At 50.1% G+C, this 25,565-nt stretch overlaps 6 protein-coding genes across 6 annotated transcripts; 1 reads left to right on the top strand and 5 right to left on the bottom strand.

Moving 5' to 3' along the window:
* Nucleotides 1-4,078: 4,078 nt before the first annotated feature.
* NECHADRAFT_42863 (uncharacterized protein) lies at nt 4,079-5,886 on the top strand (the record flags this gene model as incomplete). The annotated part of the gene is made up of 3 exons (XM_003044669.1): nt 4,079-4,215; nt 4,295-4,582; nt 4,635-5,886. 3 exons carry the CDS (start codon nt 4,079-4,081, stop codon nt 5,884-5,886), a joined length of 1,677 nt encoding a protein of 558 aa, XP_003044715.1.
* Nucleotides 5,887-6,528: 642 nt separating this feature from the next.
* NECHADRAFT_81573 (uncharacterized protein) lies at nt 6,529-7,202 on the bottom strand (the record flags this gene model as incomplete). The annotated part of the gene is made up of 3 exons (XM_003045086.1): nt 6,529-6,822; nt 6,877-7,007; nt 7,061-7,202. 3 exons carry the CDS (start codon nt 7,200-7,202, stop codon nt 6,529-6,531), a joined length of 567 nt encoding a protein of 188 aa, XP_003045132.1.
* Nucleotides 7,203-8,206: 1,004 nt separating this feature from the next.
* Nucleotides 8,207-11,048, bottom strand: NECHADRAFT_104728 (uncharacterized protein; the record flags this gene model as incomplete). Its single annotated transcript, XM_003045087.1, has 7 exons — nt 8,207-9,817; nt 9,867-9,957; nt 10,014-10,421; nt 10,481-10,517; nt 10,552-10,574; nt 10,621-10,882; nt 10,977-11,048. 7 exons carry the CDS (start codon nt 11,046-11,048, stop codon nt 8,527-8,529), a joined length of 2,184 nt encoding a protein of 727 aa, XP_003045133.1. The 3' UTR covers nt 8,207-8,526.
* A 608-nt stretch (nt 11,049-11,656) lies between these two features.
* On the bottom strand, nt 11,657-12,367 carry NECHADRAFT_81575 (uncharacterized protein; the record flags this gene model as incomplete). The annotated part of the gene is made up of 1 exon (XM_003045088.1): nt 11,657-12,367. One exon carries the CDS (start codon nt 12,365-12,367, stop codon nt 11,657-11,659), a length of 711 nt encoding a protein of 236 aa, XP_003045134.1.
* Nucleotides 12,368-14,427: 2,060 nt separating this feature from the next.
* NECHADRAFT_7457 (uncharacterized protein) lies at nt 14,428-15,045 on the bottom strand (the record flags this gene model as incomplete). Its single annotated transcript, XM_003045089.1, has 1 exon — nt 14,428-15,045. A coding segment is annotated over one exon (618 nt), but the record flags the coding sequence as incomplete, so codon positions are not given.
* Nucleotides 15,046-22,533: 7,488 nt separating this feature from the next.
* NECHADRAFT_81578 (uncharacterized protein) lies at nt 22,534-23,606 on the bottom strand (the record flags this gene model as incomplete). Its single annotated transcript, XM_003045090.1, has 4 exons — nt 22,534-22,803; nt 22,843-22,929; nt 23,068-23,241; nt 23,403-23,606. The coding sequence occupies 4 exons, from the start codon at nt 23,604-23,606 to the stop codon at nt 22,534-22,536; spliced, it is 735 nt and encodes a 244-aa protein (XP_003045136.1).
* Between the last annotated feature and the right edge of the window lie 1,959 nt (nt 23,607-25,565).

Here is a 25,565-nt window from a genome sequence, read left to right on the forward strand (position 1 = left end):
TTACTCAGAATTACCCTCCAATAGCCAAGACTCGGTAAATCTTCTCGCCGATGGATCCCGTCAATGCTGGAATGGATGCGAGCAGGTAGACAGGATATTTAAGATGGATCCAGGCACTCCTGGGTCTTCATCTAGCCGAGCTGCCGTATATGATTATGGGGCTTTGAGTTCGCCGACGTCGGTAAACTTGTATGCTTTGTAAGATGGTTTTTGGTGTTTCTGCCATGCGCATTACCAATTTCCCATGTGTCCATCGTTGGTCTCAACCACGCACCCGACCATACGACAATGTAAGTCTGAGTATCAAGTATTTCGTAGTCAAACCGTTTGCTCTTTCAAGCTTCGTATTTTCTAACAACTCGGTCGTTCGGCATCTTCCCAAGATCATCATATCCCATCACTCTCCAAACGAGGTGGAGTCCCCATTCCCAACATCCATCCCGCAACCGCACAGAGCGGACAGCCCGGCCCCCGAGAGCACTCCAGATCCCTCCCCCATCTCGGCATACGAGTTTACTGACTTGGCAAGCCCGTCACGAGGAAAGAACTCACGATGGAACTTATCTTATCTGATTGATCTATCCTGCAGGGGCAGAACCAACACGTTCAATTTTTCTTTTCCCGCTACCGCTGAGAACGAGCCCCGGTTAATGGCGCGGTTTTCTGTCAAGGGAACGGACCCGGAGCGGAGCATCGGGCTAATCCCCAAGAGCCAAGGGTCCGGTGCACCCCTGGCTAACGAGTGCTAAAGTGCGGAAAGCTTATTGCCACACCGGCCGAATATGGGGGTCAAGTTGCGATTTCGCCGGTGGATGTCACTGGGTGACCATTTCGATATCCCTGATCACTCAGGTCGAGTTGAACTGCAGGGGGCCCACAGGGTGAGATTCAGAGCTCTTTCACGTGTTCTATAGCAGGCAAGGCAAATGAACGATTACGATGGATCGTGAACGGATCTTATAGCCCAAGGCGCTTTCCGAGATATCTATTTTCCTGCGTACCATGCGGCCACGCCAACAGCGCGAATTGTTTAAAACTGCCCAAGTCTGAACAAGATCTTGGCGCATTCAGGCAAGCCAAGTGGTATTGGCAAAGAGTCACGTTCATTCACATGTGCGGCTGTGTCAAGGAGTCACCGGAACCTAGAAGAAACGATCGTCCCTACTAGGTAATCCAAGAGTCAAGGGTCAGTGACAGGCACTGGCGTTTAACTCATCCGATGATCCGATTAGACGGCCCGTAATTGATCTCGGAGTTAGCTTAGCCTGGTCTTGGATCGTGGGGTTGTTGTTCTGCTTGGTATTCTTGGCCTGAGTTGGTTACTGCTCGGCCGACTCCTGAGGCCTCTCACAATAATGAAGGAATCTCGAGTCGTGGGTAGTTGTATCAGTTGCTGTTTGTTAGAACCAAGAATTTCAAAGGTGTCCTGCGCAACACGTCAGTCTCTCCGCCTTCCTACTGTTGGCGCTGCTTGATTCTAGTAGACTAAAGGCAAGTGCTTCCTACATTTGAAGTTGATGGTAAAATGCCTCTACAAACAGAACACCTGATCTTAAGAGGCTTAGCTCTTGGAAAGGGAAACGGTGAACTTGAACAGTCCTAGCCTACAGGGGTTCTCGAGCCCATGTCAAGTCACACACACACACAAGCTCCCGTTTGTTAAAGCCGACGATGGTGCTAACGTTAAGGGCGGCTTTGGCGCGATCATGGTCCGATGGTTCCGATGTGTAGGGGTCTTTGTGATGCCAGTCCCGGACTGAAGGCGATATCGCAACTTGACGAGTTGACCATAATGCTGCAAGGAGCAGCCCTCCCCACGCTTTTCGGAATATCGGCAACCAGAAACACTTCACGCTTCGTCAAAAGTTCACGATGAACCAGATTTGTGCGAGTACACGATGTATCGAGTCATCAATAGTGGAAGCGGTCTGTTCTTGTTGCAATGCGGCGACAGGCATACTTGAGCTGTGTTGCTTCGTGTAGCGTCGATCATTGAGACGACGTTTTGTATTAGTGGGGAAATCGACGATCAATTTCGTGACATAGTGTTTAGATGGGCAGTATTGACTTAGATCCGAGTAAAACCGAGTGAAAAAGGTCGATATATCCTTGGATGCAGGGTGCGGTGACATGGTTGCTCCTCGCAGGTCCCTGGAACTTTAGCCACGGGAGCGAAAAGAGCCGGTCATGTACATGGTAAACTTGACAAACCCACGTCAGAGAGTGGGATGAAATAATGAGATCGTGTGTTTGTTTGCGATTGCCGGTTCAAAATCTCATGTGCCATTTGTGGCTTTTGACCAGGCATCGGAGCATCGCGACTAAAAAGCGTGGAGGTGCATCAAGCAAAAATGGAGTGCGCCCATGGGCATTTCAGCTGGAACACGCATGGGGCGTATGGAAAGAACACAGACAGGGTTGCTTTGACCAGCCCTGGCTCGATCGGGAGCGGCGTATCCTAGGTAGAAGCGAGTGTCTCGAGCGTCAGTTTTGGGCAGGCCGTATTCACTCATCTAGAATGACAGAACCAACAGCCAGTACAACCATGTCGACCAAATAAGGTACGGCCTTGAGGGGACCTTTTTTTCTGGGGAGCAACGCCACTAGCCAGGGTGTCCTGGGCATGGCATGACAGCCGGCTCTGCGCCGAAATCGCTCCCCTTGAGATGAATTGGCTTCCTGATTAGATCTCGCGCATAACGGCCCCGGGATCAAACCGAGAGTCCGGGCTAAGAACGGTTTCTCGATGGGAGACAAGACAGGCTACGACGGAACTAGAAAACCAAATCTTGGGACAGAATAAAAAGGTTAGGCGATGCCAGGGGCAGCCGTCATAATGATTGGGTGAGGTGGAGTCATGATCAGATAAAAAAAATTATCTGATCATCAGATAAGATGCGCCATTGGTTTGCCAAGTCCGAAGCATTCGCTGTGTCCGCTGAGCCTAACCGCACACGACCACACCTATTCGGTCTTGAGTCCATCCAGGGCCCCTGCAAGTTCGGCTGGGGTGTTGAGGCCCTGGCCGCGACTTTTCCACCGTCCCTCCGTTGACTCTTGGTGGTTTGCTTCAGCACCTGCCCATGAGAGCCCAGGCGCGCCCACCGCAGCGGGGTCATTTTGGGAAAGTACCCCCGTCACCCGAGGCCGGCCAGATCGACTGCCCCCATGTGCAGATTTTTGGACCGAGCCAAAACGGATGGATTCGAATGTCTCGGGACCTTTGACAGGCCCAGAGTGCGTAGACGAGGCGCTGTACCGGGTACCTCGGCTCGGTGAGGGACGGAGCAAGTGTTGCTTGGTATTATCTTGGCTGTCCGTTCTGGTACAAGCTCGACACACCTGTGCGCCCAACTGGACTTGAGTACTTTTCATCGATAGCCTGATAAGCTCCGAAAAAAGCTCCATGTTCGTTCATGGCCGCTTCATGAACCAGGATTCGCAGCTGCAGAGACGTTCAGCCGCGTGGGATGACCTGGAGATCCACGCCCACGCCCGCGGCAAGCCCAGCGCGTGGGTTTACCGAACGGACCTGCCAGTTGATCCATCTGATCCATGCCACACCTTAAACCTTGCAGGCAGGTGCGGTTTCCGCTTTCCGCTTTCCAAGCAGCTGAGATGGGAGAAGGGCAGGTACGCTAATTCTCTCGTACCTTCCCTTGGCTAACCCACCTTCTTCTCAACCCTGGCACGCCTTACCGTCTGCTAAAGAGTAGTGCCACTCCCACTCCCTGCACTCAACCCTGTCTTCCCTCTTGACTACCTATATTAAGAGACTCACGGCCGGGCCATCTGATTATCGCTCTTCTGGTTCTTTTTGGTCTTTACTCTCGACAAGTCTCATCTGGATCGCACACAACACCCGTTTGCTCTGTTGTGCAAACGCGACCAGCCCGTCAAGTCACAAACAGCTACTCAGCAATCGACAAGAACGCCCGAGAAAGCCGCCAAGGTCGACCTCCGCGGGGTCCCAGCAACCATGGGTATCAATCCCTTCAAGAAGAGCAAGCCGGACGAGGATGCCTCCGAGGGACCGACTCCGGCACCCCAGCCCGCCGACGACAGCAACAACAAGGAGATGGGCGTTGAGGGAAAAGTTCACGATGACGACCATGAGCTCCCCGAGGTTACCAGCACCTACCAAGCTGGTGTGCGAAACATCGAAGCCATGACCACGGTATGGACCAAGAAGGATATGTGCTTGGCATATGGCAAGTGAGTATCAACATCTAGGGCATCTGTAGTAGTGGTGGGGATGCCCGTGCTGGAACACAGCAACTGACAATTCGCCCAGTATCTGGCTCATCTACTTCATCCTGTCTATCCAGGAGGTTGTCGTCCGAAGTCTTAACCCCTTCGTCGTCAGTGACTTTGCAGCGCATTCGCTCACTGCCGTGGTTGGTATCATTTCTAGTTTGTTTTCCGGTCTGGCCAAGATTGTCTTTGCCAAGTTGATGGATACCTGGGGACGTCCCCAAACTCTGCTTATCACTATGCTTCTTTGGACTGTTGGCTTCATCATGATGGCCGGCTGCAAGAATGTCGAAACATATGCTGCCGCTCAAGTCTTTTACCTCACTGGGTATGCAACTAATCTCCCCATGACGCTTTCAGAAACTGACAGCCATCTACAGCGCCCAGGGCGTGAGCTACTGTATCACCGTCTTTATCTCTGATACCTCGTCTCTCCTTAACCGTCCCCTGATGCTCACATTCGCCACCTCCCCGTACATTGTCACTACTTGGATTGGTGGCCCCATGGCCGACTCGATTATCGCCGGCATCGGGTGGAGATGGGGTCTTGGTGTCTGGGCCATCGTCGTTCCTATCGTCGTTACTCCGCTCTCCATCATCTTCTTCTACAACCAGAACAAGGCCAAGAAGATGGGACTGTACCATCCTCACAAGGTCGACGTCTCCATCAAAGGCATCTACAGTTGGTGCAGGGATGTTGATTTGGTCGGAATCATCATGCTTATCGGTGGCATGGCTCTGTTCCTCCTGCCCATGTCTATTTACTCCCGCCAGGCTGATGGCTGGAAGTCGCCCATGATTATTTGTATGATCATCTTCGGTGGTCTTCTTCTCATCACGTTTGTCATCTGGGAGAAGTTCTTTGCCCCAGTCACCTTTATCCCTTACAAGCTCCTCTCGGACCGAACCGTGTTCTTCGCTGGTCTTATGTTTACCTTTGTCTTCTGGAACTCGGCTATCTGGGGCAGCTACTTCACCTCTATGCTGATGATCACCTGGAACACCGGCGTCACCAAGGCTACCTACATCAGCAACATCTACCGAGTCGGCTCTTGCTTCACCGCCATCATCCTGGCTTACTTCATGCGTGTCACTGGCCGCTTCAAGTGGGTTAACCTCTACTACTCTCTCCCACTTATGCTGCTCGGTGTTGGCCTTATGATCCACTTCCGTCAGCCTGACCAAAATATCGGCTACGTTATCATGACCCAGATCTTCGTTGCCTTTGCTGGTGGACCCATCGTGGTTGCTGGCGAAATGGCCATGATGGCCCCCTCTGATCATCAGCATGTTGCTGTAATGATCGCTATTCTTGATCTATTCGGCAGCGTCGGTACTGCCGTCGGCTCTACTGTCTCCGCCGCCATCTGGACCGGAACCTTCAAGGATCGCCTATATGCTCGCCTTCCCGAGGGTGCCGATGTTGAGAACATCTATGGCAGCATCTACAGCCAGCTGGCTTACAAATGGGGAACTCCCATCCGCTATGGCATTGGCCTTGCATATGGTGACACCCAGAAGTACATGCTCATCACCAGTGTGTGCATCTTGTCTCTTGGATGGTTCTGCGTCTTTTTCTGGAGGGATATCAAGGTCACCAACATTAAGCAGGTCCGCGGAAACGTCGCTTAAAAGGCGACAGCAGCATTCACCTCTTGTCTACCTGCATCTGCAGGACGTACAGCATATGCAACACACTATTTAATAAATCTTTTCAAATATTCAAGCATGTATCTAGCAGAGAACCTGGACAGTGTCCTCTGGACTCGCTCACTAATGCACCTCTACACATGTTAAAAAGGCTCAAAGGGGCTTTGGGAATGGCTCGGCACTGGCCACACGAAGAAGCGAAGTACTCGACCATATCCTCTGTATATACCCTTTGAATAAAGGCATCGAACTGGAACCAGGTGTCCAAATTTGATCTTCATTTCTGTACATTTGAAACACTGTCTAAATTTCAAATCTTGTATGTGGATCAGAACTGCCTCGAAGATGTTGATAAAGAAGAAGACTGGTGTCTTAAGGTTCGTGCTCTTACGAGCCTGGGAGTTACGTAAATACCGGACATATCACAAGTTGAAGGCCTCGAAGATCACTAACACATACCTCAAGCTTGTTCATTGGCAGTATTGGGTAGCTCTTGGCTTTATTTACAGACTTTGATTCCCATTGTGGCGTTTCTTTGCTTTGATCTTCGGGCTCAGTTAACCCATCGAGGGCCAGCCTGCAACTATAATAAGAACAGATCTTCAAGTTTCTTTGCTTCAAAATTTAACATCCAACAGGTAGAGCGCCGACATCGGTAGGCGCCTTGAAAAGCTCAACTTCAGCCGCCCGGCGCCGGGTAAGACCTGCAATAGGCTGACCATTGCCCTTGTTCCACTTGGGCAGCTCCTCACTGGCGACGGTGTTGGCGTCCTCTCCATTGTTGAGGCGGCGGATGAGAGTAGAATCTCCAGAGGCACCGCAGCCAACGTTGAAGGCCCAGCTGACCAGAGCTCCGTACTGGTTCGCGTTGAGGACGACCGCGGAGGTGGTGTCGAGGGTGATGCACTGCTGAGCGACCTAAGAAATGTCAGTGTCTGTCGAGAGTAGTTGGTTCGGTAGTACACGACCCACCTTGATGTCGTCTTGCAGGAGCTTCTGTCCGTCGGCCTGAGACAAGGGAATGGGGTAGGGAATCTCGGAACAGCCGGACTGCTTGCAGAGATGTCCATAGCCAACAGTAGGGTTGCCGGTGGCGTCGATGTCTGAGTGAATGGTTAGAGAAGCTCTTGACTCGTGAAAAATGATGGAGACTTACAAACATCTGCACGGAAACCCTCAAATTCCTCGACGAGGCTCAGGGTAGCTTGGTTCACAGGTGGGCCAATGCAAGCCCCTCGAACGCCGACCAAGACGCTGAGGAAGTACAAGAGAACAAAGGAAGAGGGAATCTGAACCATGGTGGCGGTAGTGTATGAGAGCGTTAAAGAAGAGTGTCGATGTTACTGGTGAGATGTGTGAAGCCTTGGACAATAAAGCCAAACAACAGGAGTGGCCCCCTTGGTTCTTATACTTGGATCTTGACACGACCCCTGACCCTCTACCCCAGACACTACGTCAGATTCATTTTCCACAGCCAAGACATTCTCGGCGATGTCCTGCAGAAATGCCTATTACAGGATCACAGCTGAATCTCAAAGAATGCTCAACCCCTGCTGATCGTCAAGTGGAACCCCGTCCAAACACCCGTCGATCCTTTCCTCTCGCCAGGGGGGAAAATACAATGTTCCGATAGACTGGCCCGATGCGCATTTTACTTGACGCTGCAGGTGAAACGAGCTGATAATAATCCCTGACCTTGACCACACGTGGGTTGCTCATTGGCCACTTTTGGAAGGTCAAAGTTTAAGACATGAGCTGATGGGTGAAGATCAAGTAGATCATCACCTTTAAACTCTACCGAAAAAAAAAGAAGGCATGGTTGGCGAGGCAGAATTGCACGTTTTGCCTCTGCAGAGTTTGATTGCTTCTTTGCAGGGTTGAACCCTGAGGAGTTCATCCCTGGATTAAACTGTAGATCCACTCATAGCCGATTGAAACTCGTCGATCGCAAGGCGATTATGATGTCAAGCTTGGAATTGTCTCAGACAGGAAGCATGGAACAAAGGTAATAATCAACGGGCGCCTATTCTTCCGTGATGACAGCCGTTAAAAGGATTTGGCGCATAGTTGACGAGCACTGTAATTATGCCGAGCCTCACGCAACATACGCGTTACTCATCTATCTGGAGCTCTTGGAATGGAAGAGGATGCTGGTTTCTATGCAGGTGGCAAATCCTTGGGCCGTATTATTATTGCTTGAGAACGAGCAAACGCTTGGCAACTCATAGTAAAACTAAGCTCAGCCACTTGACTGATCAACCATGTTTCACGTATTCATCGTTTTTAAAACCAGACCAGCGGGTACCCCGAGCTACGAATCTTGTAGATTTTGACTACCACTGTTTCCGCCCGCCTATCTACGGCGTCGTCCGAGAAGGATGGTTCTCCAACTGGGCTTCATTACAGTACAAATTCAAAAGACACCATATTTCCAATGCCCAACGCCCAAAATGGCGGGTATCAAAGTCACTCCAGTATCAAAAGACCACACCCAAATACTTTGAGGGAAAGGAAATCATTGCAAACATGCATCATGTCTATACCCATGCAAGCCAGACCCAAGTGCAGTAAAAAGAAGAGGAAAAGAGGGAGGATGAGAAGAAGAGTACGCCAAACGAATGACTATTGTGTGCTGTGAATGAAATCAAGGTTTAGACTTCGCCAGTCCCATAATTGAGAAAAGTCTCCGAGCTCAGCATCTGTGATGTTTTCAAGTCCGTAGTTCATTTCCAACATTGGTGGATGGAAGTCGGCAAAAGACGCTTGGGGTACCATGCCACTGGATGTTGGAGGCAGCATGCCCATGTTGGGGTCTGAGGGTGGCATTGCGTGGATGCCACCCCCTTCTATAACGGCATCAATACCAGCACTCGGAGATGGTATTTGATTCTGCATCACACCGCCATCATATACAAGAGGTGGTCTCATATAGCCTTCAGTGGGCGCAGGGCCAGCTGTCTGAACAAGTCCGGGCTGGTCGCTGTGATCATGGTACGAGTAGCTGCTTTGGGGAGTTGAACCAGCTCCCACGCTTTCCGAGCTTGCCCAGTTGCTTGGCGAGCTTTGCTGTGACTCATAACCGCCAGAGTGCGAGTGGCTGCCGGGCGATGGATGGCTGATACCCTCGTTGCTCATGAGGCTAGGGGGCGATGGTTCAGCCACGGGAGCCATACGCTGCTTCTTTCGGTAATTTTCACGCGTGGGTGCGGACCGTCGTGGCATCCTCTGCACCATTTTAACAAGGATATCATGAGATGTCTTTGCCGTGGTTGATATCGATTTGATGTGCTTGAGGAGTCTAACTGAGTTGTCCACAGCGTCAATGATCTCGTCTCGTCTTGGGATGGTGTGGTCCTGGTCCTTAATAATGGCGGTAGAAAGAACGGCTGCCGTGTCAAAGAGCGAAAAGATGATGAAGTGGAATCTGCCGTCCCGGTGCGAGACATGATCAACCCATCTAGTAGTCGTGTCAAGGTTTTTAAGCGAGTAGTGAACCGCATCCGCTCGAACTTCCAAGAGATCCTTCGAGGTCGACTTGGTGTACGTTTGTGCCATGAAGGACCGCATAGGGTTGAGGATCATGAGGTATGCCATGGTATGGATGTAGAACCGGTGAAAGGTGATCCAGGTGTGCTTGTAGTCCTTGGATGTGTCTGGTTGATCGACATCGTACACTGCAGGGAAAGCATGAATCCATTCCTCGAGCATCCGCTTGTACTCTTGAACCTCGCTTGCCGTGTTGATGTTTTTGGGTGCAGTCCAGCGCTGCGCGAGCTGGGTGACCAACTCTGATTGCAACTTCATGTGAAGCAGTGGTGATGGTGACAAGTTTTCTAGGGTGAGACTTGGCGGTTCAACGTCAATGTCTGTATGATCAATAATTGTCGGTCGACCCAGACCAGAAGCAAATTGCCTGTTGTTTCGTCAGCATCCTTCAAGATGGCCGTGAGGCTTCAACTTACCAGTCCCAACAGTCCAGAACACACCACACTCTACGGCGCATCTCGCGTTCAAACTCGGTTAACCCCTCAGCAACAGCAACTCGATGGAGGCCTTGACATGTCATGTTAATCGATGTGACTTGTCAGAGCAGGGGTATGTCAGCTTACCTAGCTCGTGCGCCTCCCGAACAGCTGCACCAATGACGTGCCAGGCTTCGACGAATCTCGCTTCGCTCTTGTACCAGTAGATCGAGTGAAGCATCCACTGAACGTTGAGCAGATGACAGTGGCCAACGGGAATCACTCTACCGAGGTCTGTGCCAGCTTTGTGATACTCCTTGGTTAGTGTGTCGGCAGCCTCAGCCAGCTCAACCTCGACAATGGGTTTCATCTCGACGTCCAGGTGCTGCGTGGCACAAGCGCAGACCATGACCAAGAGGATCGTCCATTGGAGTGAGACAGTTTGGTTGCTGTTTCTCCGTTCCCACCACTTTTGATACTCCTGCAGAAAGATGGGCGGGTAGATGATGTAGTAATGGTAGTTGACATTGTTAAAGAAGCTCTGAACAAGAGCATCTGAGTGAGTGTCAGTTTACAAGCGCCGCGTCATCCACGGAGGATCATTGGCGACTCACCCATCTGGGGACGAGAAGGGAGAACATCAAGAGCGTGCTTCAGCTGAGGACAAGTGTCGGGGTGAACCCACGTCAATTCGCCCATCGGTTTCTTCTTCGGCAAAGGATTAGTCCTCCGTTCCTTGACGAGGGTTAAAAACTTGCCTTGGAGGCGATAGTCAGAGACTCAAACAGGGGTCCAGCAGCGTAGCCCATGGCCTCGAGGCCAAGGTCGTCGTCGTCGCCACCGGCAGGCTCATCAGGCTCAGGCTCGCCGTCATCGTCACGACTGCGAGAGCGCTTCTTGTCGCTGCCCGAGGTTAAGCTGTCTGACGGCGAGCTGGCCGTGTTAGGCTGGACGAAGCGGCATTTGTCGGCGACTTTGCGCTTCTGGCAATGGTTGCAGGGCCATTCGCGATTGCACTGTGGGGAGTAAGAAGCCGTCTCCAGAGCCTGATCAAGCGATCAAGGACAGCGCAGCTTCCGGCAACGCGCAGAGACAGGGCATGCGACGTACCTTCTGCTTCCTGCGATGGCACTCAGCGCAGGCAGAGCGATACTGACCAGTGTGCGAGCTGTTATCCTCCATGTTATGGTGGAGTTGATGTGTGGAGAACGACAGGGAGCGACGCGAGGAGTCAAGGATGGGGGGTCAGGAAAAACTTTGACGCGCCCGTCGGGTCCTGGTTCCGATCTGGCGCCCGCCCATGTCGGTCTAGAACGATCAGGGCTTGGCCGAAACAGGGCTTGACCTGAATGGGCAGTATGTGTCTCAGATGGGATTATTGGATGTTGAGACGATGACATCTCTACCCATGTCGGAGCGATATGAAGAGGTATGTGCCTGGCGGGGATTGAGAGCTGCAGAGTTGAAAGAGGCTATGTTATTGTTGAGGCTAATTACCCCTGAGAATCTCAGCTTTACAAGGGTACCAGAGGGGACAGAATCTCGATCCAGACAGTAGTACTTCACTTGAGCCAATACTGTAATGAAATACATTCATCCCAACCAAACAAGACTTTTATTCTACAAAACCGAATTCTGCCGAGCCAACTTCTGCCAATCCACTCCCCTTGTCAAGTCACCCCCATCTTGTTAAATCCGCTCCTCTCAAATCACCACCCCTCCCAACAAACCACCCCTTGCCGACAAGACTCGGACCAGTTGTCAAATTTCAACACCCCCGACTTCCAAACTCAGGCAGCTTGAATGTAGGATAATGGTTGTGCCATGTACGGGTTGTAAATTTCCTCGTACTGTGGTAGTTGCATGCCGTGGTAAGGCTGCGCCCACTGGCTTTCAGGCGTCAGCCACGGGGCTTGGTCAAACACCTGGCACTGCCACTCAAAGTCTTGGGCACCCGCGTAACCAGAATGGCAGGGCATGGGATACCCATTGGTTGTCATCGACGGACATATTGGGTGGGGATACTCGGTCTCGAAATAACCCGAAAACAAACGCTGGTATCCACGAGGACGATAGTTTGCGTGCCTAAACTTCGTCCGGCTCCAGATCGGATGATAGATCACATCACATCCTGCATAATCACCCGCACTAATAACTACCCGCGCTGGACCAGGTATGCCGGAAATGTACCGGTCCGTTGCGACCAACGGATACTCTAGCCAAGGTCCAGGGACTTGAAGTGGCATTGCCTCGTCATTTCGAAGCAGTTCCGGATATTTACAATCCTGTTTGGGCCGCGGGGGAACTGCAAGGGCTTGTCGGCGCACTTCTACGGCTGGTACTCGACGGACAGGGTCTGTCTCTGAAAGCTCAGAAAGCGAGTAGTAAGAGGCACAATCATCAAATTCGTCCCCCTCGTAGTCTGGGCGACGCAGACCGGGTAGTGATGACAGAGATGTTTGTTGTGTCGTGTGTGTGTTGTTCAATTCGGATGCGATCATCCTGTGAGTGAGAAGTGACATGACCAATAGCCGGGGTCTCGTAATCGAGACAATGGTCTGTGAGTACTGTTGTAGGAAGCAGCTAATCGATGTCGACTGGAAGTGAACCAGAGCTCATCTACCAGCTCGAAAAATATCGAACTGGGATCAGGACAATTGCGAAATGCTGAGGTCAGAAAGCGGTATCGTCGATATTCTTCCGCACAGAGTCTACGCAATGCTATACACGAAAAGTCCATAACGATCTGCGAAAGCAATGCTGAGGAGTGCGGGGTGGTCGGATGCCGTGGGGTAAAGGCGCCCTCTAAAGGTGAGGAATCGGCGCTTTGTTCAGGCCAACCGTGCTGCCGTTGCGATGCTGAATGAGGTGTGAGGTTAAGTCTCCGAAGAGATAACTGATAACCAACCTTGATACAAGTCTCTGACGACGCCGCTGATGACTGCGGTTGATGAAAGGCGCAGACTGGATTCCAACAGCGATGAAGGGATCGTATCTCGACATAGAAGAAGAGCAGCGATGAAGGCGATAGAGGCGACCCTAGGATTGATGGAAGAATCGCGTGTAGATATAAGGAGAGAAAGAAGAGGAGGAAGAAGAAGGAGGAAGAGGAAGAAGAAGGGTAGGCGATGGCTTATCGTGAAAGTCGCGATAGAAGAATGGCCTTATCAGTCTTATAGTGAGTGAAGACGAGCGATTCCGGGGAAGCTAAGCGTGATTGATGCCTCAGGGGCCAAGGGATGAATTATATCAAGAAGAACAGGGCGAGAAGTTCTATCGAGAGGAAGGGTGAGTGATGCTCGGGAGCCGAAGTGTGTACGATGCTAAGAAGGATAAGATGAGCAGTTCTGCTAAGAGAAAGGCTGATCAATGCCGTAGAAGAGCTGATCGTAGCAGGCTGAAGTAAACAAGACAAGCAGTTTCGTCAAGAGTAAGCGTGATTGATGCTTCAGAGCCGAAGTGTGAGTGACAAGGCGATCAGTTCTGTGAATAGAAAGGCTGAGCAATGCTGTAGATTGGCTGAGAATGAAAAGTTCTAAGAAAGCAAAGCTAGAACTGGCGATATGTAAAGTCCAGAGAACTCAAGTGTGTGTGAAGAGAGGGGAATCGAGAAGGAGTCTAAAGGGGAGGCAGAGCCATTATATAGCAAATCCTGGGACTCAGGATCAAAGAGAATCTTATTTCTTAGGATTTCTTCTGAAGTTGAAATAAAGTTCATCTTGGCGTTCTAAGGTTGTTGGGAGCTGTTTTCAGGGTCCAACAAACGCTGAAGTGTCGTTCCAACCCCTGTGTACGCAGTTTCTATGAAGATCAGGGGAAGAATACTCAAGATTCCCAGGCAGCAACATAACTTCTTTGAAATGGCCATTTCTAAGCCTCAGATGAAAGGAAACCAAATAGAACATGCCCATATCGATCCGTGTTGAGCGAGAGAGTCGAGGGTATTCTCAAAAGGGGGGGGGGGGGGGGCACCTCCAGCAATTCCATCGTCTATCGCGCTCAGAAACTTGGCACATATATTGAACACAACAAGGATCTGGGGGACATCAAAGAATCATGCAGGGTTTCTACGACTAAATGGCGGCCCCTGGGGGTTGACAAAGCGATATGTAAATGATATCATATAAGAGACTGAGGACCAAGAGGAGGATTTTACATCTTCACACGTGATCAAGTTTGAGTTTTAGGTGCAGGGATCGTTTTAGAGTTGCGTTTATGTTGGTTTCTTTAAATTTTCACTGGTGTTAAACTAATTTTTAGAGAAAACAGGGCGCGTGAGATAACGGTCTTGTGAGACACAGTCATGTTGAACGGGGACAAGTCAATATATCTTATCGTAAAGTTCAAAACACAATATGAGTCATAAAAGAACATCAAAGAAAATTAAAGAAATCTTTTAATCATCCTGGTCTCTCTCTCTCTTCTCCTCCGCGATTGGCGCAGGTGTCGTCATATCCGGCCGTAAAGAGTACCGCCTGTTGGACGGCGACATGGACAAGATGCTTCTTGGCCTCTCGATGTCTGGGGGAGGGTACTGTGGCATTTCGGGGTTATTTCCCGTCTCGAGCCAAGTGCTGACGCGCTGGTACATGTTTTCGACAATCTGTATTTCCTCCTGGATGTTGAGGGGACAGTCCGCCAGGCAGAACTCTCGTTCACGCTGCTCAATGTACTCTCGGACTTTTTTCCATTCATCCTTTCTGGTTTTGAGTTTTGTGGGCAGTCCTGACCCTTTGAGGTATGTCAGGAGACCTGCGATTATGGTGTTGATTGCCCCGAACGCTGTGACTGCCTTGTGGGAGCCATTGGCAGCTCCGAGTGCAGTAAGTGTGGCGGCGACTATGATTTGAGCCGCAAGACAGGTGCTAACAAGGATTCTAAAAAGCTTGTGTCGGAAGGAAGCTTTGCGTTCGTTGCGAACAACACGTGTGTAGATGCCAATGTTTGGCGCGGAACGGACCGAGTGACCGTTGGTCCGCAGTGCCGGGACGGTGTCGATACCCGTAAGGGATCGGAATAGGAGAAGCTTATCGCCAGAGGGGACAAGGGCTGCAACGTCGGTAGTGGCGACAGAGAAGGATCTGTTAATGCCTGGACTTTCAGTTGGGACATTCCCGTTGTTGGTTACTGGAGGAGGATAGCCCTGCTCCTCACGGTCGTACGCCGAGATCATTTTTCGCAGAAAACCCACAACCGATTTTTGGGTAGGCATCTTGGTGATACTGAGACGTGCAGAAAGCGAGAGAGAAGGATGGGCAAAACGAACAAACACTCTTGGCTGTCTGAGTCTGCTGCATGATACCCTTTAATACCATTATCCAAACCACTTCTCTGGATTGATCTCATCTTGCAGATGTCAAATTTGTCTCATCACAACCCTACAAACCATGCCCAAAATAACGATTGATCGCCCGTGTTTGACCTCAGCTGTCTTGCGGCGGTGAACTGTTGTCCATAAAGGGACCGTGATCGACATTGCAGCGAGCTCTCTTGTCATTAGCTCCGATCGATTGGACGATCTTGGATGTAAAGTGAAACACCTTCCAGTCGGAAACTAACCGGGCCGTCACCCGTAGCCAACGCCACGGGATGCCAACCCCTCTTCATATGTGAGAGAAGAGATATGTTGAAGGTGTTGTCTAGAGACAGTGTATGGAGGATATCCTCAGGTTGATGTTCTTGGAGGTTCACATGTCTACCCATTGAGTTGGGGGAAAAGCGTGCTAAGCCATTTTAGGCTGCCAAGCAATTTCTTATATGTAGAAAAAGGAGGCAGAGGTCACAGAGCCTTACCTTCATTATTACTTTCGCGAGCCTTAAGCAGAGGACTTTTGGGCTCCTTCGTGGGTTATATCTTTGTTACTATGAATTAATTAATTGCTCTTACTATTTTATATTGAATTTGCCTTATGAGAAAGTGTATAAGATCTCTCTTTTGAAAAGACCTTAAATAGAACACATGGAAATTCCCCTCCTCTAGCTATGTGGTTTAATGCATTCTATTTCTCCAACAAATCTAGTGCCCCCATATAGGATTTTCGGTACTCTTATCTTTCTAGATTATTAGCATATATTAAGAAGGATATATATTATTTAATCAGATAAGAGAGTGCACTTCTATACTGCTAATCGATGAACTATAAATATAACTACTACTACTAGGCTATAAGAGAACGAAATATTAAAACTATTACGAATAGGAAGAGGGTAGGAATTAGAGAGACCCTAAGAAGCTATTAATCAAAAAGGGAAACTAATCACGAATATATCTTACCCTCCCTTAATCCCGGGTTTAGAGATATTATTTAATTAAATTCCCCTTAAGAGTTAAGACTAAGATAAATCCCTAGAATACCTCACTAGAGGCAAATATAAGGAGATAGAGGTATCCGCCTACTATAGATATAGAGGGAGACCGTAGTAGTAGCGTATTATCGACATAGAAAACAATATCTCCTAATAAGACCAGTAATTTAGCCTTACTTAAAGTGCCTAAAGGACTCCTAACCAAGCGATAATAGGAAGTCTTAGTAATAAGAATTCTTATTTAGATAGTTATAAAGAGCGAGGCTCTTATTGCCCTTATCCTTATCCTTACGACTTTTAAAGAAACCTCGGCAACTAACCTATTCTATACTATAACGACCGAGAATCTAAAAGCAAAAAGCTAATTTTACTAGGAATTAATTAATTAAATACCTACTACTATAACTACTATCACCTTAACTATAAAAATAGCCTAGAATAACAAAGGCATTAACTTCGGAAAGAAATCTAGCAATATTGTAAGAGTATTCGGGTCATGCCGGCTATCGCCGGCAGGTCGGGAAATCCTCGGATAACAAGTAGGCCATAGGCCACGTAAAACTCTTTTTCATCGAAGGCTCGCAGAGGCTTCGGCAAGTTAAAGTCACATCAATATATAGAACCTACCTTTTCATCTCTAATATCATCCTGATCGTGCCTATCGGGCCCACACCTTTACAATTCTTCAACTTCTACCTATACGGAAGATCAGCACGTTATCAAGATAGACGGGTCCAACAGGAATACCCCTACCATACAGCAGCCGATGGCTCAGCGCCAGGCTGGCGAAGACAATCCAAGGGGGTTGCAGCAAGAGAGGCAAACAGCTACGCCACCCGTCGGCATAGCTGCAGGACCAGGAGTCCTAGGTCACACGAACGTAGAAGACCTCGAACAGCTAATCCAAGAGAGTAGGGAGCAGCTTACAACCCCTATCACGGATACCCTCCCGACGACTCCGCGAGAATACGGAGGCCACTCTTCGAGACACTCAAAAGAGATCACTCACCTACTAGGTGACGAGTAGCAACAGCCAAGGGCCTACACCCCGGCTACAATGCCCTTCGAGGAGCATGCGCCACCTATGCTACGTGCAGTGCCTATTAGAGAGCACACGCCGCCGACACGACGCCGAAGAAGGGCGAGTTCATCGTCGGGATCCTCAGGAGGCTCCTCGTCCTCAGGGAGGTCGCGAAGGTCACGAAGAAGGGAGCGACGACGCCGCCGACGAATCGAACGAGAACAACAACAGATAATCTTGGATAGACTGCTACAGCAGAACCAGATACTAATGCAACTCGTTGATCGTCCGGCGCCAGCTCACCGAAAAGACTACGAGAAGCCCCCGACGTATAACTGCAAGCACCTAGCTGAACATGCTAGTGCGGTTGAGGTCGATAACTAGATCAAGGCTATTAAATCGGCCAACCAGATGAGACCTAATACCACGGCCCAACAATGGATCGAATGGTCTATGACCAAGCTTAGCTATGCCCTCCAGACGGAATAGAGAACGCACGCCGCAGGCTTGCCGATGGATCCTCCTTCCTGGGAAGAGTATCTTACATTTATGCGGAGGCAGCACATTGATCCAGAACTACAAGAACGGCAGGCAAGAGACCAACTCATGGTCATTATGCAGGGGAAGGAAGAAACCCCTTTGCAATACTTCGCGCGATAGCGTGCCCTCCGCGATACATTGCCGACGAAATGGGAAGAGGATAAGGGCGCAGCCCACCACTTCTTCTACTACTTGGCACCAAGAGTCAAGAGAGAGCTTAAGCGGATCAAGTGGCCCTTAGATAGGGCCAGAGACATTGCCAATGAGGCAGAACGTATCTAGAATTGGTCCCAAGCTAGCAATGAGGCTAAGAGGAAGCATAAGCCAGACGTCTCCGAGCCTTCGGCGAAGAGACACCATTCCCCTCATCGAGGAGGCTACAAGGGAACCCCTAGGGGAAGCTCATCCTCGGGACCTCCATCAAGAGCAGGGTCAGAACACCCACGAGGGAACCAGAGCCGTTCCAATACACCTGCATCGGCGACGCGTCGCCCGTATGGCGGTGAGAGACCTGCGGCGATTAGATGCTATAATTGCAACCAACTAGGACACAAGGCACCAGATTGCCCACTAAAGAAACCAACTGGTGTAAACCAAGCCCCTCTTAGAAGAGGCGGCCCTTCGGCGAAGGTTAACCATACCCGCGCCGGAGAAGAGTTAGATAACTCGGAAAATTAGGATAGATGGAGGAAGAACCCATCCCTCCATCCATAACCCCTATCAAATAGGTACCCACGGGGAAGACCGCCCGAGCCAAAGGACTAGCTCTCCGAGGGCTCGCCGAGGAAGAACTAAATATACTCCTCGATACAGGGTCTGAGATCGATCTAATCAGTATAGACCTTATCAGAAGGCTAAGGCTCAAACCTGCAACGGACTACGCTGCCCCAGGGCTAGAATCCTTTAGGGGGGATAAAACGAACCCAGGAAACGCCTACTAGTTTACCTTCTTCCTTATTAATAACGGCGGGAACCCGCGGAAGGTACGGCAAGTATTCGCAGGGTCTGACACTGGGTCAGGGAGGCATGACGTGATCCTGTCCTACCGTTCAATAGGCCAGGAAGGCATCGTGATTAACTGTGCCGTTGACTCGTGGTACTATCGAGAGATCGCGCTCACAGACCCCGAGTCCCTTCTCCGAGACATCGTCGAGAACCGTAAAACAGCCTATGTGCTACACATTGCGGCTACCCTCTCACTAGAGGAAAGGAGCATGGCTACGCTCGGCGAGCTATCGGACACCGGAAGGGAAGACGAAAACGAATTCCCTCCAGAACTCGAAGGCTTAGAAGGGTTTTTCGACGAGGATGCGGCCAAGGGGATGCCGCTCTTGCCAGAGGCATCCCATAGGATCGATCTCATCGAAGGAAGCAAACCACCATATGGGCCGCTATACCCCATGAATGAGGCCCAGTACGGCACCCTTCGGGAATACCTCGCCGAGAACTTAGCGAATGGTCGGATCGAACATTCAGTGAGCGAAGCGGGTGCCCCAATCCTCTTCGTTCCCAAGAAGGACGGAGGAATGAGGTTGTGCGTAGACTATCGAGGGTTGAATAAGGTCACGATTAAGAACCGTTACCCACTCCCCCTCATTAGAGACCTCCTAGACCGGCTCGCAGGAGCAAAATGGATCTCGAAGATCGATATCCGTGATGCGTACCATCGCATAAGGGTCGCGGAAGAAGACCGATAGAAGACAGCATTCCGCACGAGATACGGACACTTCCAATACACGGTTATGCCATTTAGGCTCACCAACGCACCGGCTACATTCCAGGCGTACATTCACCGATCACTCGCCGACATGTTGGATACATATTGCATATCCTACATAGATGACATCCTCATCTACTCACAGACAAGAGAGGAACATACCAAGCACCTACGAGAGGTCTTGCGACGGCTCGCCGAAGCACAGCTATACGGCAAGCTATCTAAGTATGAATTCTACCAACAAAGTATTGAATTCCTTGGGTATATTATTACCCAGGAAGGAGTCAAGATAGACCCCATCAGGGTCAAGTCAATCTCTGAGTGAGAGGCTCCAACTAGCTTCAGGGACATACAGGTATTCCTAGGGTTTTGTAACTTTTATCGCAAATTCATCGCGCACTACTCGGCGATCATTAGCCCGATTACGTCCCTATTAAAGGGGAGCAAGAATAGAAAGAAGAGCGGCGAGTTCACATAGACATCAGAGGCAGAACAAGCCTTCCAACAGCTCAAGCACGCTTTCTGCTCCGCGACGATTCTCCGACATTGGGATCCATCACTACCAACGAGGGTAGAAACAGACGCCTCAGCGAGAGCCATTTCTAGCATCCTAACGCAGTTAGTCAATACCCAATGGCGACCGATCGCTTACTAGTCGCGGAAGCTACAAGACCAAGAGCAACGGTGGGCCACGGGCCAACAAGAGCTACTAGCAATTATCGAGAGCCTTAAACATTAGGCACACTACTTACAAGGGCTTTCAGAGAAGTTCCTCATCCTAACGGATCACCAGGCGCTCACCGGTATCGTCGAAGCATCGGCAAAGGATCTGCGAGGCAGACTCGCCCGTTAGGTATACCGATTATCCGCATTCGATTTCGATATCAAACATCGACCGGGCACGAAGAACCCTGCGGATGGCCTCTCAAGGAGACCAGACTACATAAAAGGAGAGATCTCCTACGAAGACATCCTACCCACACTAGCCAAAAAGCTAGAGCTCACATACGAGCTGCCGGAGCCCACTCAGCGACGCATCGCCGCGCTTAAAGGCAAGACGAGTATTTCATCTACATACGTCTGCGCAGTAAGGGCTATGATGAGGGGTCCCCCCCCCTCCTGTGAGCACGAGCCGAAGAGCACCACTCACTACACGATATCCGCTGTTATGACTCGACGTCAACGGGCGAAGACAGAGAGAGCAGACGCTCCACGGACTGCTGAGCAGGTAGAGGACTCTCGGCGAGCCTCCGGGGACCTAACTCCAGCTGGGGTTACTATTCCGGAGCAGTATATCCCACGCCCGGTCATGAGAGAGCTCATGGAGGGCGAAACGGCACTTCTCTCCCAGCCTTCCAAGAAGTTCGAGACGTTAGTTAAGGAACTACAGAGCCAAGACCAACAATGTCAACACTTCACGGCAAAGGCTCGGGGAACCGCCGGCGAACGCAGGGGATACACAATAGACTCCCAAGACTTATTGCGTTACAAGGGACGACTAGTCATCCCGGACCAAGGAGCCATGAGGACAGAGATCCTTCGCCGACACCATAACGACCCGAGAGCAGGTCACATAGGGTCCCAAAAGACACTTGACCTCATTTCGAGGAAGTTTCACTAGCAGGGCATCGCGGAAGATATCCGAGAGTACGTCGAAAGCTGCCCGACATGCCAAGGCATCAGAGTTCCGAGGCACAGACCCTACGGGAAACTCCAGTCCCTACCACTACCGTCACACCCATTCCAAGAGATTAGCCTCGATTTCATAACTAGGCTTCCGCCGAGCACTCAGAGTAACAGCGGCAACTATGACGCGATTCTCGTTATTATGTGTAGGATAACCAAGTTCGCGCTATTCATACCAACGACGAAGAAGCTAAGAGCCACGGAGCTCGCAGCTCTCCTATACGAGCACGTAGAAAGCCGGTTCGGCACACCAGAAGGGATAGTCAGCGACCGAGACAAGCTAATCACCAGCAAATTCTGGGCAGACCTCATGAAAGAACGGGCGATCCGTCGCCGACTATCAACCGCGTACCATCCGCAGACGGACGGTCAGACGGAACGCACCCATCAGACACTCGAGAAGTATCTAAGAGCATATGCAAGAGACTCGCCCGAAAGGTAGGCGATACAACTCCTAGACGCTGCCTTCGCCTACAATAACAGCAAACACTCAACCATCGGGGTCTCCCCAATAGAAGCGCTATTTAGCTACCACCCGAGATATATGGAATACGTCCCAACAAAGATAGAGACGAACGTGCAAGGCATCGCCGAACGCTTAACGATGCTAGGCCGCGTACGGACCCAAGCACGGGTACACTGGGAGAAGGCTTCGGAATCCCAGGCAAAACACTACGACTCAAGGCACAAGCCACAGACCTATCATCGGGGACAGATCGTTGGAGTATCGACGAAGAACTGGAGATTCAAATACCCCAAGCTGGCCCCGAGATTCATAAGAGCCAAGGTCCTCGACAAGTACGGCGAGCAGGCCTACGCCTTGGAGCTACCGGAGAAGTACCAGCGTATACACAACGTGTTCCATGTATCACTCATAGAGCCATGGAATAATCGCAGGGCTATCGGCGATACCACGCAAGAGCAGCCAGAGCTCGAGGACGAGCCTAATGAGTGGGAGGTAGAAGAAGTAGTCTCACATAAAGACGTGGGAGACGAGACTTTCTACCTCATCAAGTAGAAGGGTTAGCCAGTAGAATACAATACCTAGGAACCAAAAGAACATTTGGAAAACGCACAAGCGATAGTAAGGAAATACCTCAAAGTCGCGAGGAAAGATCACAAGAAATGGGACGAGGCGTAGCCAGACGCACGCCGAAAGCACTGCGACAAGAAAAGTCCCATTAATCTAGATACAAAACAGAAAACTCAAACACGAAAACAAGGTAAAACAAGACCACGCCGGGTCATCAACGAAGACAAGAGATCACTCGCCGAGGCATCGCAATGCAGGCGCAGAACAACATAAATGAGGGCCAAGTCAGAAGACAAGGCCACAACGGCGGAAGACCCAGGGAACACAAAGAGCCGACACGTCGGCGACAGAACGCAGCAAGCTCTCAAGGGTTGTTGTTGGCACCACCACGACCACCACCACGACCACCACGACCTCCGCCACGAGCAGTTTGGCTGCGAGTCTTGCGGGCCCTCTTGGGGGGTCTGCTCGGCGAAGGATCGGGAGCCTCATCGTCATTATCGCCACCATCAGCAGGACGAGCACGCTTGCGGCCACCAGGAGTCGACGAAGGGTCGGCGGGGCCTCGGAGACGAGGACCCTGGCCAACGAAGGAAACAGGACAAGTAGGACCGGGGTTGCCATCATCGACAGCCTAATCAGCGACGTCGTACAGCTCGCCGAGACCACCCACAATGTCACGGTCACTACCCTCAACCTCGACATCGGTTCTCGGGTTGTTTTCGGCGCCATCTAGGCGATCGATCGCCTCAAGCAGCAGCTAGGCAGGAGTATCGTCACGAATGTAGACGGGGGCGGCAGCAGCGATACGACTGGTCATCTCGGAGAGGTTCATCTGGGCTCCAGCCTATACGCAGAACATTAGCCGATACTTAGGCGAAAGGAGGACGAAACTTACACCTTGGAGGCAGAGCAGGGACAGCAGCTCTCGGTTGGAGGCAAGCTCCTGCGTCTGGACGCGGGACAACTGGAGCGCATCCTTAGACTTCTGCGACATAGGGTCACGGAGGCGATCGGCGACCTTCCGCCAAGCATACGCCACATCCTTAACGGCACGGTTGGCGCGCCAGATCTAGCAGCGGGTATACGAAGAAGGGTCGGCGATGATATCGTCGCAAAGATTGTGAACGTCGTTCCACGAGGCCTAGGCAGCACCCCAAAGCTCGCGGGGAATCTGCGAAGCATCAGCGACAACTCGGAGAATACGATAGAAGGAGAGGAGGGAAAACTTACAGAGCCACACTTCTTCTTATCATGGGCGCACAGTAGGCAACAGTTCGGCGACTGGTCGGTGATGCAAGGGATTCGGGGGTCCTTGTCCATGTGTTCCAGGCAATACATGCAAGGAACCTCACCTAGATCCATCTTCCAGAAGTTGGCAGCGGCATCGTACGTGAACTTCGAGAGCACGGCGGAGTAGGTGGCCAGGAGAGACATCGCCGAAAGCTTCGCGACGGGCGGACGAGTGAGTGATGTGGGAATGAGAGGGAAAACTGAAGAATCGCATGCGATTCAGGAAGACGAGACCAACAGGGATCGCGGAGGCTGCGGCGATGTTATTGCGACAGGCAGCAGAATTGTTGTTGTGAGGAAAAGGAAAACAGAAGAGGGAAGATTATTGTGGAACAGAAAAACTTTGGTCACAGCAGCAACAGCTGTATTTGAGCCGCCAGTGCCAGACAGCTGGCAGCGCGAAGCGATCGCCAACGCGACGGCGACCAACCAACCGCAAAGGAGAACAACGACCCTACGACAAAGACCACAATCATCACAAAGGGAAAACGCAAAGGGAACGGCGAACAATCGGCGAAACATCACAAAGAGGCATTGAAGCCTGAAATCGTTGAAAGACAGCTATATTTAGATGTCTTTGGTGTTGAACAAAGGAATGAGATGATTGGCCGGATGAGCTTGTGGGACCAAGCTCCCTGGAGAGGGGGCAATTGTAAGAGTATTCGGGTCATGCCGGCTATCGCCGGCAGGTCGGGAAATCCTCGGATAACAAGTAGGCCATAGGCCACGTAAAACTCTTTTTCGTCGAAGGCTCGCAGAGGCTTCGGCAAGTTGAAGTCACATCAATATATGGAACCTACCTTTTCATCTCTGATATCATCCTGATCGTGCCTATCGGGCCCACACCTTTACAAATATCTAAGGCTAGAACCCGGAGATAGGGAATAATAAGGCTATTAAAAGTAATAATAAGGTTAATAAGCTCCTCCTTAAACTCTTAACTAAAGGATTAAATAGTCCTTTTTTTGCTATCTCTCTTAATCCTCTCCCCCTCTTTAAGGGAAAAGATATAACTAAGTACCTTAGGAACTTTAACTAGTAGGTAGAACTTACGAATGTCTCCGAGGATAAAAAGGTAGCTCTCTTTAAGTCATATACTAATCTAGAGATTAAAAGGGAGGCCCGATAAGCTATGAATGGACTTAGCTAGGAAGCCGCCTAAGAGAGCCTAAAAGAAGCCTTTGCGAACGAAGATTCTAATTAATTAGAGACTATTGAGGAAAAACTAGAAGTACTTAATAAGACCTATCTAAAGGTAGACTTCTACGCTATTATTAAATAGCTAAATAAGCACTAATACCTCTTTAGGTAGATCGACGAGAGCTAGAAGATATCTAAGACTTAGTCCAGGGCTATTTATAAAGCACTCCCTAAGGAGGTCATTAAGGGCATTTACGAAAGATATAATAAGAATATCCGCGAGCTCACGACCATAAAGTACTAGGCGCTTACCTAAATAATTAAATAATACTGCGAAAATAAAATCAAAATTTGGAAGACTTATCGTCCTCGAAGCGAAGAGGATATCCATAGAGTTATATAGGCCCTAACTCCTCCTAGAAGCCTAAGCTCCTCCGTAAAAGCGACTAAGACCCTAAAGATCCTTAAGAAAGAATCTAATAAAGCCACAGCCTCAAAAATCAACTAATTAACCGCGTAGCTTAGCTAACTTATAATCAATATAGCGAAGGGGTAAGAATCCTAATTATATCTAACTTAAATCCTCGAGAGAGAATATAATAGATAGGTAGCCTTAAGAATACCCTAAGTATTTAAGATAAATATAATATCACTTAATTAGATACTAAATAGCTAGGATTTCTATACTACTATAGTATATAGGTCTAGATAAGAGAGTTCTAGGGCTAATATAGTATACTAATACTACGTAGGTAGAAACCACTTCCTAGATACTTATGTAGATCTAGCATATAATAAGAAAGAGGGAATCGCAAGCTATGATTCGTCTAGAGGGGCGGCCCTACTTAGAAGGGGGGATATAATACTACTACCCGCGCTTATATACCTTTTCAAGTAGTTTAGAGTTAGGAAGCTTATTTATAACTAGCTAAAGTATTTCCCGGAGTCTAAGCTAAGTCATTT

The sequence above is a fragment of the Fusarium vanettenii genome (genome assembly GCF_000151355.1).
Source record: "Fusarium vanettenii 77-13-4 chromosome 6 genomic scaffold NECHAsca_20_chr6_4_0, whole genome shotgun sequence".
NCBI classification, from domain to species: domain Eukaryota; kingdom Fungi; phylum Ascomycota; class Sordariomycetes; order Hypocreales; family Nectriaceae; genus Fusarium; species Fusarium vanettenii.